The following is an 18,723-nucleotide window of genomic DNA, read 5'->3' as shown; positions in this document are numbered from 1 at the left end:
CTTCACTTATATGGGTTGAACATTGGCTTAATTCATGTCGGCCTTGCTGTGGGTCGTGCATTGGTTATTTAAGCCTCTGGCGTCCAGGCTTCTTTCCAGATGTTTAAGGGTTTTGTAGTGAAACCCCTTCCTCTCTGCCTCTTGGCTCTTCTTTCAGAACGAAGGCTCATGCTGGCCTTGATCACTGAACAGGAAGCGTTGCCATGGCACCACTTTGACACACAGGTGTTTCTTCATTCAAGCCCAAGGCGTGCTGTTGCAACTGAGGCCAAATTACTTTCAGTTTTCAGCTTGACTGTATGTATATAAGCGTGCATGTGAATTGTTTGTGTTCCCTCAAGCAAGCCCACATGCGTCAGTGTATGTAGCCCTAAGTCCGTTTAAAATTGCTGACAAGTGCCGATCCCTTTGTCTGGCAAGTCTTTGCATGCGTGCACAGAGGCTTGGACTCCAAGCTGTTGTGCAAGACTAGCCTTACTGAAAATGTGACAAGTCTATTCTTCACTGAGCGCAACTAATGCTATTTACAGAGCATCACCGTAGAAGCACAATACGGTCCCAGCAGAATCTCTGCCACAGCATTGTAACTAATGCATGTGTGACAGAGTTGGCCATCAATCCCTAAACATGATCCAGAAGATTTTCATTGTTCTGGTGAATGTCTTTGTTTTGAAGTGTCATGGCCAGTAACATGATACAAACATTTAGTGACACTCCTCTGTTGCTGTCCCCAGAGAGAACTGTTACCTCTGTGAGAAAGAGACTTAACTTAGGGCTGAAGGATGGTCGAGTGCACTGCACAAACTACAAAGTCCTTGTAAGCTGTTTTACATACTACTGCTCTCACAGTTGGATGTGCTATCATAGCGAGTAAAAGCAGACTCCTTGTCTACAGATTACTAATAGAAATCAAACATTTGTATTAAAGTTAAAGGCCAAGGAGAATCAAAGTACAAGCAGAACTCCCACTCTCAAACTCTTCAGCTGATGCATCTCTTATCCACATATTCTCATTCAGTCCAGTGATCTACCGTCTTGTCTGTTTTCTGTGTCTAACCCCCTCCATCTCTCAGTCTGTTCATCCCAACATTACCATGCTGTCTCAGTTGGCAGTCTTGTCTCTCCTGGGCTAATTTCCTCCCTCCCTCCCTCCCTCTGCCATATTTGAGCCACCCTCCTGTTATAACCCTCCAGACACGCTTTTAAATTCAAATACGTTTTATTGGAACAATAAAGGGGTTTCTCAATAGTAAGTAACATATGTAATGGACCGGTGATACATAAATTCACAATAAAAAGGCAGTGGAACAGCTAATAAAAACATTCTACTTAGACCTGGAGATAGGCAAAATGAAATAGCGAGGAATATAATGACCTTTTTTTAAACTCTGTATCTCTCTCGGTCCCCTGGCTGTCCCACAGGCTCTTCCTCTCAGCCAGCCTCTCCGCCCATCTCTTCCTTCAACTTTCTATCTGTTCCTTTTGTGTGTCTGCCTGTCCGTCTGAGCCAGTCAGCCCCCTGGCACCCCCAAAGTGCATTTAAATTCTGCGAACGCTCCCTCCAGCAACACGAGCATGCCGGCCAAGTTGCTTTGATTTACATCGGCCCACAATCAAGACTCAATTTTACAGAGGCTGTTATTGCACTGTAAAAAAGCTGTGCAAGCTTTCAATCAACTACCTGCTGTTGTTAGATAAAGGTGGCCATGTAAATAGAGGAAGTCAGGCTGTGTAGGAGCTAAATCTCCCAGGTGGAACATGGCAGTGGTGCTGAGGTTCTGTGCCCAGTGTTCGGCAGAGAGCAGACGTCCCCACTCCACCTCCAGAGTGTCTCGCACCACTGCTGCCTCGGCCTTCTCCCACTGATGAAAAATAGGTGTGTAGGTGTGTTTGTGTGTGTGTTCTCGGCCTGTCATGTGGCACTTTGAGACTCTAGCTCTAATCAGGAGGAATGCTTCTACCCAGCATGAGTGTGCACACACTCAGACATGTACACCTGCATCCATTGAACCAGTGATGCATGCACACGCGCACACACTAGTACACGTAAACAATTCTTGCATCCAAGATCTAGAAGCAAGCTCCAAATACACAGCATACACACATACCCCCGCCCCCAGAGAAGCTCTCCTTGGCTGCTGTGCCAGGAAGTAGAGCTGAGCTCCACCTGCCTGGGTATTACCATTAATTCCATTGCACAGGCCTGACTGGATCCCCATCCAGCAAAGCCCTCAGCTAAGGCAGCCTGTAGACTGGTGAATCGACAGTGGGGGCAATTCGCACACCATTCTCTTCATTCTGCCACTATCCTATTCTCTGTGATGTGGCAGGGTTGAGGAATCATGCCCCTTTGAAGCCCATTTATGCAGAGATATTTGGATGCTGCTGCTCAGTTTCTTTTCAAGATAAGCATTGCTGCTAATAGCTCATCCACACGGGCATCATACGAGCCATTTCAAAGGATGGGAGAACCTCACTGTTGCTGTCATCTATGTTTCCCAACTTGCCCTTTGCTCTTGAGTGGCAGGAAATAATTGGGAAGACAAAAAAATGTAGAAACAGACTGCTTTTGAAAATTCTGGAGAATGGAAGAAGAGTGGAGATAGGCTTTGAATTTGTTCACTGAGGCTGAGGGAGTTTGCTGTATTACCTTTATTTGTGTGCTGTCCTTAACCCTCCACTCGGTTTGTACAGTAATGTCAGCTTGTGTGGCTTGCATCAAGGGCAGCAGACTTTCCTGAGAGACTATAGGGTTAGTCTTGGTTCAGTCAAGGAGTAAACAGCTGTCTGTGAGTCTTAGAAATGACAGCACCTCTACACCCTCCTACTCCCATCCAGATACGGGCCAGCTGCAGGAGGCTTTGGCTCATAGTCTTTTAGGCTTCTTACCATGTCTTGCCTTTTATTTTACTCATCATAACATCATATTTAACATGCAAACACACCAGCCACGGAGCAGGAAGTCACCTTCACACAAAGGTCATTCCTCCCATTACTTTAACTGTAGCGATGTCAAGATTCATAGCAGAGGCGCGCACTCTCTCTCCTTTTCATATGCCATGTTTAGATTTTCTTTATAAACATAAGCCAAACCTCCCAGAAATGTCAAGTGTAGTGGAGAACACGGTGAAGTCTGACACGCTCTTTTCCTGCCGATCCCATCACTCCTGATGATGTGCAGCCTCTGAAAGTCCACTGGCTTGGAATAGCAACAGCCTATGCAACAGCAATTATTTTTTTTCTTCTGTGGTTTCCTTCCAGTTTCTTCGAAGAGTCCAAAATAGAAAATGTATTACTGTGTGTTCTTTCACTTCAGCCTTTTTCCCCCTCCAAGGCCTAGTCACACACAGAGCTAGCTCATTTGATCCAGTATAAAGGGAATATTAAGCAGACATTCGGTGACATTCAGGATACTCTTAGTGACTAGTACAACGGCACACACTACTGTATAATTCTCTGTAATTACACTGCCTGTTTTGCAAGGAGCTCCCCAGTTAAACTAAATGTGCTTCTCAAATGTGAACATTGCCAGTAATGGACTTGTCGTGAGTGAAGCGTGAAGCTTGGCATGACAAGAGCACTACAGTAGGGTGCATGTCATGTCCTGCCACATCAGGACATTGTCACTGTCCCCCACCTCAAACCTCACTGATAACCGCTGACAGCCACCATGTTTCACCAAATGTTGACACCGTGAATGCCACCGACACTTATCTACACTTGCCTTTGTCCTGTCCCACTCTGGAGTGTCAAGGCCGGTTCTGGGGCCGCTTAACGTCAGATATATGACTGACTGTTTTTAGTGGAGTGTGAGGCAAAGGACAAGAAGGTTGAGGTACAGTGAGGGGAAGGGGAAATAAGATGGAGGAGGGAGGAAGGACTGCTCCCAGCCCTCCTGGTGGGTTCTACTTGCAGCAGCAACACTTACAGGATCGGCTCAGGCCTGAGTTATGCCTCCCACTGACACTCCAATCAGTCCAGAGCCACTGTGGTGGTGCACCTATGAAAGGTGGTGCTCAGGTCCTGTTGAAATTCATGGCTTGTTATGTATTTGTTGGCGTGACCATCCCCCACCCTTAAGCCGGTGCGGTGAACTGAAGTTTTTCTATTTATATATTTTTTTCTTGTGTTACAAAGTATCCTGATTGTATAAAATGTGCTGGTAGTGTACAGTATGTCACTGTATAGTTGATGTTGCATGATGTGATTGAGAGAAATATCTGAGCAAATGATGCGTTACATGAATTATTTTTCTGTCCAGCTCACTCTTCATTGCATATCAGCTTTCATCTGCATTTGTGTCACGCATAGATTTCTTTGTTTATCACCAAAACATGAGTGGATTTTTCTTTATTCTTCTTATTTTTCAACTCCTTGTGCATGTGATGTGTATTGCAAATATTCCAGTCTGTGCATTAATGAACCTCTGTTTCTTTTTCTAGCACAAAGCACTGTGCTACATTTTGATGCTGTGAATATGTGTATCGATGTAATGATGTGTTTGCCTCGGAGACGTTAGTGAATCCGGAGGCAGCTTTTTGAGGTAGCCACTTAGTCACCTGTTACACCAGATTAAGCCGTCCGCTGCAACCGATAAAGCTCTGATCTGATTGGTTAAGAAGAGCAACTCACCTCATTACCTCCACGTCATGTGGTGCTGCAGCCCGCATGTGGCTGTATCTAGAATGATTATTATTTCTCACTTTTAACTGGAGTCAAATTAAGATTGGTTGCATGTGAGTTTCCCTCTGACACAGTGATAACTGTATATAACATCAGTGTGACGCCCCCCACATCAGATCAAGCCAAAAAATAGATTAGACCAAGTAGAGCTTCAGTGTCTTATATCGCTAACTCAAAGGGATTTAACTGTTTCCATGGAGACCCGATATGAATCAACAAAAGAGGTGACTGATAACATTGACATGACTAATCTCTTTTTCTTATTTCTGCCCCCTGTTCAGTCACCCTCTACGCCATTCTCCTTGTATCTGTGGCCCATTTGTTTGAGTAGCTTGTGTAGGATATGCTGTATTTCTCCCTTTCTCCCTTCTCCACTCTCTGACTGTACCTTTCATGCTTTCTCGCCCCATGCATCCCCTCCTCCTCTTGTCTAAGATAAGTGTGTGCATAGAGAAGTGTCAGCTATAAATCACATTTCACTGTGTAGCCTTCTCAGATACCAGCAAGATAAAGAAAGCCATAAATAAGGGCACATCATATACAAGTTATTGCTTTGCTTTTAAACGTAACGGGGCCACGAATAACCAAGGGAATAACGGGAAGGAAAAAACACATGTGAATCAAGGATGAGCTCTGCTATAGGGGGTACAGAAAAGCTGTGTGTCTACAAAATGCATTTAAGTAGTTGTCCTCGGTGTTAAGCATGCTAATGTGATGGGGTGAATAACGACAAGCGCTGCCTGCAGATGGATGCAGATTGGGCTGTGCAGGATGTGGTCCACGATTAGCTGTTCTTGAGGATTTTGAATTTTGGCTCTCAGTCACTATAGCAACCATAATACAATACGGACCTTTTAAATCTGAGCCCATTGCTCCCTCTCTTTTTCTCTGTTTCTGTTTTGTATCTTTATTACTTTCTTTCCTTTTTTTTTTCTCCCTCTCTTTCTCTCTGTGTTCTTCACTCTTTTGCCCTCGCATCTCTTCCCTTCTCACCACTCTTAGGGGGAAAAACGAGAGGCAGGGAGTTGGACAGAGATTGAGGGAAGGCGGGGGAGAAATGGGGAGAGACAGGGGAGAGTCTGTGAGTGAAAGCGATACAAAGTAAGGGAGGGGAAGGCGAGAAGCTACACAGAATGCGGGGGGGAGCAGGAGTGAAAATGAGAGAGAGTTTCTTGTCTTTTCTTCCAGCTCTAGCTAGCCAGCCAGTAATTCAGTCAATTCCTCAAACAGAGGCTTTTTTCTTCCCCTATACCTCTGGATGTGCTTTATCTGGCTAGAGTGTCGCTCCAGCTGGGTATCAAGCTCTGGTTTGGGAATAGAATAAACAGCACTTTACCAAAAACTGAAGCACAAATTTAACTGCCAAGCAAGGCCGTGCAAATAAAGTGTTGCACAGAGATAGGCCTGTGTAAAAAAGAGGCGCATGGTAGCATTGTGTAATTAGCTGGTGCGTTTTCCCTATCACTGTCAAGCCAGATTAGCCTTCTTCCTGGTTAGAAGATGTGTCAGTGTACCTCTCTCTTCATTCTCCCTAATGGCTTCCTGTGTGTCTATATCGGAAACTGGGTCTGCCTCCTGGAAGGCAACACAAAACCAAATACAACCCTAATAGTTTGGTTTAAATAGGATAAATACTTTTTACGCTAACTGACAAGCCGCATTTTCAGCTGAAATGGCCAATTACTATAATGGAGTAGAACGCATCATAATGAGTGGACATTAATTTGTTTTTCATAGAGCAGATATGAAAGACTATTGCCTTCATTTGCATTAGTAAGCCAGCAGACTGTATCCTTACAGCTGGTATCTGAGAGGTGACCGTCAGCTTGTCTGTTTGTGGCCACCATGCACTGTATCTGCTGTTTCTGAATCTGAGCCGACCCCTTGATCGGAGTGGCTGGACGACAATGTGAATGTGTTAATGATGGCCGCTCTTGCAGACATCCGAGACACTGGGGCCAAGCCTGTGATGGTCTACATTCACGGAGGATCGTACATGGAGGGGACGGGCAACATGATCGATGGGAGTGTCCTGGCCAGCTACGGAAATGTCATCGTTATCACTCTCAACTACCGCGTCGGAGTCCTCGGTAAGCAGCTTTTCCTTTTTTTTTTTTTTTTACTTCACCTTCTCCCTCAAGGACGTTTTTCTGGGCCATCTTTATAGGGCAGCTAGGTGTAATGAGCACTGCTGATTGCCACACACACTCCAAATAAGACTGGGGAAGGAGCACAGCACTTAAAGGCATCGACTGGTTCCTGTGCTTCTTGTTGATGCGGTGCTCATGTATCAAAATCACAGTAATTGAGTGTGCTGAATGTGGGTTTGTTGTTGTGACTGGGGTAAAAGAATAAATTAAGAAATTATTGTAATGAGTTTGAAAAAAATGATGAGATGGGCGTGATGCCGGAGAGATAGATGAGAGTGGAAGAGTCTGTTAGAGAGCGAGGGGTTCTCTCTCCGAGTTGCAGTTGGTTGCAGATTGACTCACACAGCTGAATCCTCTTTCAGACGCTTGTGTGTGCGTGTGTGAGTGTGTATGAGAAAGGGAGAGAGAGAGAGCAAAAGAGAGGGAGAGGGAGCTCCATGGAAACAGCTGCAGCAACACAAAATGGAGTTTGTTAGCACACTTCCCAAGCTTTGTACCTTTTTCCATCCGTCTTTCTGACACAGCGGATTTCTCTCCTCACATGTTTATACATTTACATTTGTTATGTGCCGGCTACAACACACTTTGCATATAAAATAAAATGTCCCTTTTAGAAAATAAAATGTCCCTATATTTTTGCAGGCTGCTGTTTACATTAAGAAAAGAGTCATTTTAAATGTTTCATTTGGTCAACAAATCCCATGACATCACCAAAACCAAAATGAATAATATATGCCCTTCACTGTCTGTGGTTCACAACCCAAAAACTGTTGGTTGAAACTAAAGATGTTAATCGCTCTTTTGAAAAATTCAAAAGTAATTCCTCAAACTCTGGGTAAACATTTGGTATCTAGCATTTAAAACAAATTTAGTTTAACATGGGCAATGTATAAAGTAATATAGAAACAACTCGTTGCTGTCTACAAATCATTATCTTAAGTGTGCTAACATTAGCTAGCATGATCCAGTCTATGTCAACTTGAACATGTGCTGTAAGACCCAAGTGATTGTTACTATGAATGTGCTATTTGTAATTAAGTGAATGGGATTATATAACTACATCAATGGTCCCAAACTGGGATCCCTAATACTGTAGGTCGCTTCATGAATGGTCAGAGGATGATAAACCATATATTTATTGATGTACAGCGCTTTGGTCAACGGTGTTGTTTTTAAATGTGCTATAGAAATAATGTTGGATTGGATTGGATAAACAAGAGAATGCAAAAAGGAGTGAAAATGCATGCTGCATTTAAGAAGTTGGATTTGCAGTCTTTCTAAACTCTTTATTTAAATGGTTATACATTGGGTTTTTTAACTTTTACAGGCCTCTAAAAAGTATTCTAATAAAAATGGATTAAGAGTTGATGATTACCCTTTGTTGAAGCTGAGAAATACACACACACTGGCAAAGTGGCATCACTAGAGTCAAAAGGAAAACATATAAGGGACACTGAGATATATCAGGCTTTGCTAGCAGAGTCAATTCATTTCAACATTTGGTCTTTTCATGGCATATGTTGACAACAAGAAAAATATCAATATGGCCAGTCTTATCGTTAAAGGAGAGGTCTGTCTCGCGTTGCTGTTAGGAGAGCTCTACGTGTCACAAAGAGGAGGAGAATGACTGAGGACTGCTGCCGTCTTATCCTCCAGGACATTGAAATGACTGGTGTGGTTGAATCACTCATTTATCCTGAGACTCTCTTTTTGATGGAGATAAGAGCGCTACGGCCTATCGATTTTGTCATCAGAAATGCTCGCCTTGAATGCGCTGTGTTTTTCCTCTGTCATTTTTTGTCGAGTATCATTTTGAGCGTTGTAATCAGCCTTCAGGGTGGTAAGGTAGTCGGGAGCACTGGCTGCCTTCAGCTGCTGCCGCTGGTTTAAAGCTGATCACGTAAGCCTAACACAGATTCATGATCATATTTCTTTCATGGCACTTCAATTATGAGTCAGATGTTTCTTCTCTCGCTGCCACATTTTGCTAAATGTCATTCTACATGCATGCACACACAACCCTCAAACGCCACATGCGAGAACTCGGAGCATGTGCATGCTCACACACATGCTAATGGCACACATTGAGCAGTAGGACCAAGCAAGAAACAATCTTCACACACATACATTCAGATGTGGATTAGCACAAAAACGCACACACTCAAAACATGCACAGACACACACATACATACAGTTCACAAAGCAGCTCTTTGGTGAGTTCCCCAGCAGCCATTCTGAGAGATGAGCAGAGAAGAAGTGATGCATGTAGTTGAGCGATAATGTCCATCGCTGAAGCATGGTCTGATAATCTCCCCATGGTACGGCTTTAAACTGTTATTACAGACGCACTCAAACAAACCAAATAAAACCAAGGCCAGAGAGAAATAAGACCGTGATGGGCCAATCAACACTAATCTGTCTGAAGATTTTCAGTCATAAAGTGTGAATACTCAGAACATGAGGAATCATAATTACATGTCTTCATTTTATTTTTGTTTGCAGTTTTTTATTGAATACGGGTGCCACTTTTCAGCACTAATCTAGTCTAGACAGCATTAAGGGGAGTAGATTAGCTGTTTGTATTGGACACTGTACATTAGCCGCTGCACACAGAGTTGAAAGCTTGCAGTGTAACATCAGGTCTTCAGACAGATACTGTAGATGAGAGCAAATACTCCAGATTTCACTATGGCATCAATTCAAGTGCCATGCAGCAGGACTTCTTTCATTTTATAGAAGTGGAAAAAGTCAGTCATTTAGATTCCACTCTGGCAGTAGCGACGCAGAGTAAATAAATAAATAAATTGATATTAATGAAAAAATGAAAGCTCTTTTAATTAGGCTGCTTAAAGGGTTGAGGGAATAATGGCGGCAGAGAGAATTAGACAAGATAATGAGTTTAAAGTGAAAGCAGACAAGGCAACAAACTACGCTTTCTGACACTAATATAGCTCTCCCACTGTCCCTTGGCAATTTGAATATGGCATTAATAATGCAGTAAACACCTTTGAAATACACACAACACTCTGAATAGTAGCTCATCTCACAGAAACAATAGGTCCAAACTATTGGGCAGCAAAATCACTTACAAACAAATCTGTACTGAGGGCTTTTTTTAAATCTGAATTATAAAAAACATTTTTCAGCACGGAAATTTCACCAAATTAGACAGAACCAAAACCTTGGTAAATGTCAGCGATGAATGTTTTGTGTATCTATTGCATTCATTTCATTTCCATTCTACCATTTCTGCTGCAAGACTTCTTTTTTTTTCCTTTCAACGTTTCACTTGAACAGAGCGAAGATATTGAAAGATGGCGCTCAGTGCATCATGAAATATAGATTTAGCATTTGTTTGGTGTTTTCCAAAATACGGGCCGCAGTGGATTTAGTCCATGTTCCATTGTGGTTATATAATATATGCATGGTGTCTTAAGATTCTACAGTGAAACGCAAACACTCGCAGAGAGAAAAAAGAAGCAGAGAGGAGAAATACTGTATAAAGAAGAGGTAACATGGCAGAGAGTTGTAGACGCTGCCACTCCAGTTCCAATTAAAGGAGTCCACTAAGTTCCTAGCTGTGTTCTATCATCCCCCTGCAGCTTTACGCCCTACGCTGCTGTAATGGTAATTATTGCTTCAAAGCGTGGACCACAATCCTCCTGAGGCCCCATTTCGTAACTTTCATATCTGAACCTTTCACTATTTAGATGAATGAGAATTATTTTCAGATTTAATCTTTAATTACTTATTGACCCACCGCAGTATGAGTAACACCAGTTGAGATATGCAGAATAGAGTTTCAAACGGTCCGTGCAGGACTTTCCACAGTCGGGTCAGGGCAGCATGAAAAACAGAGTTTGTTTACGAAAGGGTAACAGTGTTTGTTTTTTTCTTTCATTGATCTGCATGTGTGTGAGAGAGGTGGTGTGTGTGTGTGTGTGTGTGTGTGTGTGTGTGTGTGTGTGTGTGTGTATGTGTGTGTGTGTGTGTGTGTGTGTGTGTGTGTGTGTGTGTGTGTGTGTGTGGTCTGTGATGCGCGTTCATGTGCCTAGTTGCCGCGCCTCTCTAATGATGTGTAATGAGTCCCAGTCAGAGGGGAGTATCTTGTATCACTGCTCTTTACAAATATAATTACTCACTGGCTCTCCAGAGCATGTCAATTTCCCAGTCCATCGGGGGGGGGGACTTAATTACTACTTTCCAAATGCATTTAAAATGAACAAAGGCTGTCTCTCTTGCCAAAACTCAAGGTGAGATGCCTTCCCTTTCGGAAAAAAAAAAGGAATGGTCAAGTGCAGTATGTACTTGTGGAGAGTTGTCACCTTAGACAGGGTTTATTTGTGACCTTCGATGTCTATCTCCCATATCGCTCTGATCGCAGCCATTTTATGGCGGGGCAGGCGTCACAGCTATGGACTGCCACCTCAGTACACCAAAGTTATTCAGGCTTTCAAAAGAATAGTTTTAGATCCAATCAAAATAACCTCAACCTTACTGTGGGAGTGTACATGAAAGCAGCTCAGAAGCAGCAGTGCAGGTGCTGCCGCATTGATTAGTTTAGGTGCCAGAGTTATCCTGTGTGTTGTAAGTGACTCTGCCTTTCTTGCTTATGTCCCTCTCCTGAACTAAAGATAGTGACTGTTGGTAATTCAGCCAGGGATTTAGGGGAGCAGAGGAAATGTGTGAACAATATTGCAGCGCAAAAGATAGCCTATCACACAGGTTTGTATAGTTGTTTTTCACTTACTGGAGAATTACTACTGAGCTCCACTGAGAGCTGAGGCGCTCCACTGAGAGCTGAGCAGCGCACAGTGTGCTCATGGCCTCCTGACCCAGACACTGTAGTCTGCTGATTGTTGGTAAGTAGTAATACTATGTCATCAGGATACATCCTTTCTGAGGTTTAAAACCATTGGCCTCATTTACACTTGTCCTTTCAAATGTCTTACATCCAGATTGAGTCGAGATGTGATTTAATATACTTTTATTTACATTGAGCCACATACATGCATCTCCACTGTCGAGACTACAAATCTGATTGCAACCTGTTTCAGGCCTATCAGTGCTGCCTCTTTTTCAGTTAGGAAGTAGAGTTAATGCACATGAAGTTGTTTAGTAACTGCAAACACATAAAGAAGAAAACCAGTTCTTCTCCGATGCATCTTGAATGTCTTTACACTTAGGGGCGTCTTCACAGCGACTTCAAAGAGAATGTATTGTGACTGCTGATGAACTAAGCATTACTTGAACATTTTTATTTACCCTGTCTCAAGGTCTGGTTCACAAAAGACATTGTGCTAATGATATTACAACACCAACACAGCCTTAAAGTTTAGCGGCTGAGTGCCATTTGCCCTTTTTCATCTGATCCCAATTATCCTTGGCAAAGTGTAAATGCAGCCCTTATGCCTACAACAGAGTAAACATAACAAGGGCAGAGAGAAAAATAAAAGTGAGATGTTCAGAGTGCGAGCTACAGGTCCTGACCGACAAAGTGCAGAGGTATCCCTCAAAACTTCATACACAGTATTTAATTTAACGAAACGTAACAGATTAACCCTTTATCAATGTGCTTCTGTCACCAGCCGGATCTGGGAATATTCCATACTTTCACTGTAGCTGCGTTCAGATATTAGCGCTGATCTTTGTGAATTTCTTCAATATGCTCATTTGCAATAATAGTGGCCTATTTTGCATATCAACCTATCTAATATGTGCAAATAGCCAAGAAGAACCAGGATATCCTTTGCCACACAGTGAGGTGTGATTACACCCTTTAATGGATGCTTTAAGAATGACAAGATTTGTTTGTGTTTTATCTGTGCAGCTTCATCTGCCCAAAATGCTGTGTTACCTCTTTGTGAATGTCACCTCTCATTGTGGACTCTGTTGTTGCTGTGTATTCTGCATTGATTGAGAATACTCGACCCCTGCTTCCATGATTTTATTGAATTCCTGCACAGCTTCTTTTCCCATGTTCCTATGCAGGAAATAATATGTCTGGGTGCGTCTCCTTTGTCACATTTGATGTCTGGGATCCCAAAAATCGCATTGCAAGTTACTACAGAATTAAATTTGGCGTGACAACCTCCTGCGTGGTGACAGTGAATCAACATAAAATAAAGACAAGAGCCTCCCTCACAAAATGTTCCGAGTCTCAGTCATTACGGTTATAGTCAGATATATGAGCTTGGCGCCATGCAGAGGAATTCTCAAACAGTAGGTGGAAGAAAAGGCGAAGGCAGAGTTAGTTCTCTTTGTTTTCTACTATCAGGCTGAGATGGATATTTACTTGTTTTCATTGCCATTTGGATGAATTCATCCAAATTAAGCAGAGAACAAAAACATTTATTCATCCTATTAATGTCAGGGAGTGAGGGATTGAAGTAATGGTTTTCATGCTCCAGTCTGCAGCAGCTTGTTGATGCTGCTCTCCTACAAATCACTGCCAGGAAATTAACTCTTAAGCCCTCTTGCCAGACATACTGCAACAAATGTCTGGCTCTGCAAGACAGGGCCGAGATTCGGGCCTTTAGTTCCCCAGCACTCAGCTTTATAGCGTCCCCTAAGAAGATGTTTGCTTTCTAGCTTAAAAATCTTGAAAAGTATTGATTAACACTGAAGGGAAGTAGCACTGAGGAGGACTAGTATCCCTGAGAAATAGTAATGGTGCAACAGCACTTACACAGCAGGACATTGAATCTTCATGTAGGATGATCTTTAAATATAGAACTGCTCAAACATTAATAGGCTCTGCGTTATTAAGTTTTCATCGAAATTGTTTTTGAATATGTTGTTTCTTAAGAAGCACTTTCAAATAATTATTCCGGTATTAAATCCCTTATGAGGTAAGTCCTCAGTAGCTGCCGTGGCGCTGTGCTTTAATTTTCTCACAGCACAATCTGCACCACATCCAGGCAGTGTGTCATTTCAAATGCTAGAGAGGGACCTGGTCGAATGAATTTCAACGATTGTTGAGGAAGGGGGAACTAATCTGGACTAATTTTGTTGTCACTCAGTGTTAGAAACATCCAACTGGGTTTCCTTCTAATGTTGACCTCATGCAGTACTTCTCAAACCCTGACAGACCTTTTTTTTTTTTTAAATCTACTCCTGTTTTTGATACCACTCATTTTTTTTTAAATATCCATTTGATGTATTTAAGTTCAATATTTATCTCTCTCTTTAGTGGAGGGTTTTGCCATTTAGATTCCCTAGCAACATGTAATGTAGCATTAATGATTGCATTTTGTATTGTTATCAGCCCCACTGTTTGTTAACTCCCCTGCAGTCTTATCAGAGGCGTTTTAAATTATTGCTAATGCAAATCAAACATGTCCTACTGCCGTGAGCTCAGATTTAAAAACTGGCTAAACCCACTGTCGCATGTACAGTATGTGAAGCAGACAGAGAAAATGCTTTGATTCGTTTTAGGCACTGACATGATTAAGAAAGTGTACACAAAACAAGATGTCATTTTTTAAGGTACAACGTCTTTTTTCAGGGGATTGGATTAAAATATCGCCAGGTCACACATTGATCTGAATATTAAGATATCTTGGGGTTTTTTTCTCATAAAAACAATTCCCTCCTGATTGTTTTGGCTCTGCTGTGAATAATTCGTTTGTTGGCTGTTGCTGATTCATCTGCATAAAGAATCTGCATTATAAAAATAAGTGAAATATGAACATACTAAGACAGGAGAATAAAAGTATTTTAGATCACTTATTGTTGATCGCTTAGAAACAAGTTATTGGGCTGATTTCATGGATATTCACTCAATTCCAACTTTGACACGGTCAGCTCTACCACACTGCTGACAGGCAAAAGCTTAAATATTTTTCCGTTTTCCATTGTGATGAAGCATCTCCACTTTAAAAGAGGTGATATGTTAAAACATTTAGTTATTGTCTCTGTAAGTCTAACCACCTGCTCAGGAACATCCGAGTTGTGTAAAGATGTTCAACGCTGACTGAACAACAAATTCCCCCACTTACTGTTGTGACTTGAACCCATATCGCTGATTTACTTTTAATGAGAATTTATCCTCCTTTTTCATCTTACAACAAATGGAAACAGGAACAAAGCTCATTATATTTCATAAGCATGACATTTCAAAAACTGTGACATTAAGAAATCAATTTCTACGGTACAGTAGTGATTTCCACTATGCAAAACAAGCTTTGGTGCCCTGAGATGAAAACATATTTAGATGATTGCAGCACTTCCACCAAAACAGTAAATATGCATTACAAAAACATCAAAGAGCTAACCCGACAATTGCTTTCATCTGGTCAAGGGGTCCTCTGCTGCGGCTCATGTAAAAATGGAACACTTCACCCAGAGACGGCGGTATGAAGTGCGCAGATGGAAGGGCGGTTCACTGAAGGAAAATGTCAACCTTGTGTCAGTGTTTGTAGTCGAGATGCTTTATTGATGGATGTTTGACCTTTACTATCAGTGATGGAAGATTCTTGTGAAGCTTTCATTTGCAATCTTAACATTAGTAAACATTATTCTTATTTGGTTTGGTGGCATGAAAAATTTGAGTTTTGTGTATGGAGATTTGAATACATCGTCAAAGACAGGAAGTTGAAATTGACTGAGCAGTTGTTGTGTTCGCTGTGACATGGCACGGTAAGGCAACAAAAGATCACATGTTCATTCCCACCCCAGCACAATGCCCTGATACTGATTCAGGGGTAGAGCCCCAGTTTCCATGCAACACTTTTTTCCTTATTTCAAGTGTTCTATAATTGAGTGTATTTCAGTGTGAGACTTTAAAAAAGTACCCCGCAATTCGTGATGTGATGCATGCACAGGGGCAAGTGTTGCCAATGCAGCCATTAAACTATTCTTTCACCTTTGGTTTTTGTGGCAGAGGCTATTACACTGCACAAATACATGTTTCAGAGTTGTGTGTGAATCCCTAGCTGGCCTTTGCCTTTGCTTTGAGAGCCAGATGCTCTTTTAATAGCCATCCCAGTAAATCCCAAAATATATTCACACCAACAGGGGCTTTTGTGTGACCTGCTTTACTTGGTCGTGTTTGGACGGGTTTATTGCCACGTAATTTCAAAATGACCTTGCTTTCTCAAGAATATAAATTAAAGGTTCCTTCAATCTTTATTGTGTCATTACATAATACATCTATATGACATGGAATCTGTAGATGTTGTAATTGATGTATTATCTCCCTCTCTGAATCATACTAAACTACTTAAATACCAAAAATACCATTTCTCAACAAGTTCTACACACTTAGTACAACAGTGAATGTTCAGATTGTAACATTAAATACCACTAAACCATTCACACTATCAAACTAAGGTACTTTGAGGGGAACACAATTCTACAGAAAAAGATATTGCAGTCTGGGTAATGGGAACTGCAAATTACTGTTTTGTTTCTCCACTGAGATATTGACTCCAGGACGGAAAATCAATTAAATGAAAACAATACATATCATTGTAAGAACTCTTTGAACAAATATCACTCTGTCAGAAGATGGCACCAGTGAGATCTATTGTATACCCGAAGGTAAATATTTGTATTTCTGAGACTTTTATAACTTTAGTCTATTCCCAACTCGTATCGGGCTTCTTGTTTATAGTGCCTTAAATATCTATCTGTGGTGATTCATTGCTTGAATGCTTTGTTTTGCTTTATACTCTGCTCTAGGAGGGAGTATGGGGCTCCTAATGGCAGCAACTGCTTTTCTTCTTAGTGCATTTGTCCTTGAGGGATTTTTAACTTCACAACCGAAAAACACTCAAGCGCTTCTTCTTCCTCGGGGCAAAAAACGTACAGGTAACAGCCTTATCGAACGGAAGCCAGCATGTACACCTTCAAGATGAGCCCATTGCGGCGTGTTTGATCATTCAGAGAAGAAAAAGGAAGTGTGAGAATATAAAACTCCCTCCTTTTTAGTTTCTTATGCCTTCTCAGCAGCATTGTGAAGGGTACTACGGGGGGAGGAATTAGAAAGCGGGTACAGCAAGAGGAAGGACAGGGGGGGTTGGATTTGTCCATCATCAGGTGTGTGCTGAGACAGGAATGATGTGTGTAAGAAGATATATGTTGGCCAGGCAGGTAGAAGTACTTGCTTCTTGTCTTGTAGGGGCATTAATCATAGCAGTGGCCAAGCTTAACCGCGAAGGTCAGCAGTCCTCGCATATGTGGGAGGCACTCTCTTCAGCTGCCACCACAATGCACTGCTGCAGAGCGGCTAACACAGGCGGGAGGCAGGATTCTGAAGAGGGTGAGGAGCAGGGTGTTGAATTGACAAGGTGAAAGGAGGAGGAGAAAAAAAGGGAGGAGAACAAGGTCGGATTAGTTGGGACCCCGGGGGGGCGTGGTCAGTAAAGAGTGCCACTTGAGGTGATAGTGGAGGAGATTGCTAAGCAAAGGTAGGTGGACATTTTGGGATAATGGATTAAAGTGGGCAGCACAGCTGGGGAGGGGAGCAAAATAACAGTGTGTGATGCACTTGTGCTGTGGGTGGAACTGCAACAATCAGAGGGAGGAAGGTTGGGAGGGACTGTGTGAACGAGGTCTGTTCACAATGCTTTTAATCACACCTCTCGAGTAAGAGTTTGGTATTATTAGAATAGGACAGAGGTGAGAATTAATGCCTATTGAGAGAGAATCGTGACTGCTTGCAGCTTTGTAGCGTTGTGAAAGATGCCAGATGATAAAGGTGCTGCTAATGTAGCAGAATTCAGGGCCAGATATATCCAGTGTAGTACTACTTGAAAAACAAAGTATCCACAGGAGCACCATAGTAAGCAAATAGGTAGGAAGACATCCAAATCAGGTTATATTACACATTACGAAAGTCGTTTATTTCCTTTGAGAGTTTTTTTTATAGAGCTATATGTGTTTGTTAATGTGTCATAACCTCAAGGAGGTCCATCAAATGGGTGTAAGGGCAAATCCTCTCAAGCGCCAAGAAGAAAAACACAATCATTTTCTCTGCGGTGTGAAACCGAGGTGCAATATATCCTTACAAACTGTAGTGAACCGAGTCGTGGCTGCAGTCCAAACTTAGTCCAACTTCATCTCCTACACTATTTAGGAGCGTTGATTGGTATAAAATTGATCCGAGTGGGATTTTCTCACCATCTCCTCTACCCATCCATCCTTTTCAACCCCACGAATGGGGAGATAATCTGGAGGGAAATGTAGAGAATTACAACACACTGGAAGGGCTTTGTTGTAGTAAGCCAGTGTACAAGGAATTTTGCAGGCACTGCCTTTGCCTGAATGCCTTCTGCTTATGTAACTTAAGGAGGCATTTCAAGTAGGTGAGGGATGTCTGTATCCTATGCCTGTCCGTAGGCATCATACCTAAATGCCAGAAATAGATGATGTATCAGTATCCATGTGAGCATTGTATTGTAAGTGCATTGGACATGTTGAGACACAATGGATGGTTAAGGTCAAGGACAGATTGTGCAACATTTTGGTAAGAAATACCAATGTATATTTTAAAGGTTAGGACTGGCTCATTTAGAAATGTGAAAATGGGAATGGTGTGCTTGTCGGGAAAGTTGAAGACAAAAAAAATAAAGTTAACATAACAATTAAAGATGCCCATGTAAAAAATACCTCTCGTTAAAATATAATATTATCTTCAAGATTTTTAATAATTGATTCCACTTTTAATTTCAAATTTAATGTAAGCAAATCAGAATATTTCTTTGTACAATTCAATGTGAAAATTGAGGGTTCAGTCAATTTAATAATACCACACTGTGTTTTTCAGTGCAGTGCTGCTTAACTGGACCTCAGTGTAGAGCACACACCATATGCATTATTTCTGACTTCAAACAAACATTTCTTTTTGTCCTAGCTCAAGCAAATAAACAACTATAAAATCTACTGC

The 18,723-nt window shown here is 41.9% G+C and overlaps 1 protein-coding gene across 3 annotated transcripts in view; it reads left to right on the top strand.

Moving 5' to 3' along the window:
- The window catches only part of nlgn3a (neuroligin 3a), a 114,118-nt gene that overhangs the window by 35,514 nt on the left and 59,881 nt on the right, over positions 1-18,723 (top strand). For 2 of the 3 annotated variants that reach the window (XM_063875693.1, XM_063875690.1), the window contains one exon: positions 6,624-6,773. The exons of the other annotated variant lie outside the window; for it this stretch is intronic. In XM_063875693.1, the coding sequence (XP_063731763.1) occupies positions 6,624-6,773 (150 nt within the window). The remainder of the gene's footprint in view (positions 1-6,623; positions 6,774-18,723) is intronic. 3 annotated transcript variants of the gene reach the window in all.

The sequence above is a fragment of the Eleginops maclovinus genome, chromosome 23, assembly GCF_036324505.1.
Source record: "Eleginops maclovinus isolate JMC-PN-2008 ecotype Puerto Natales chromosome 23, JC_Emac_rtc_rv5, whole genome shotgun sequence".
Classification (NCBI taxonomy): domain Eukaryota; kingdom Metazoa; phylum Chordata; class Actinopteri; order Perciformes; family Eleginopidae; genus Eleginops; species Eleginops maclovinus.
This window is presented reverse-complemented; position numbering and strand designations above follow the sequence as displayed.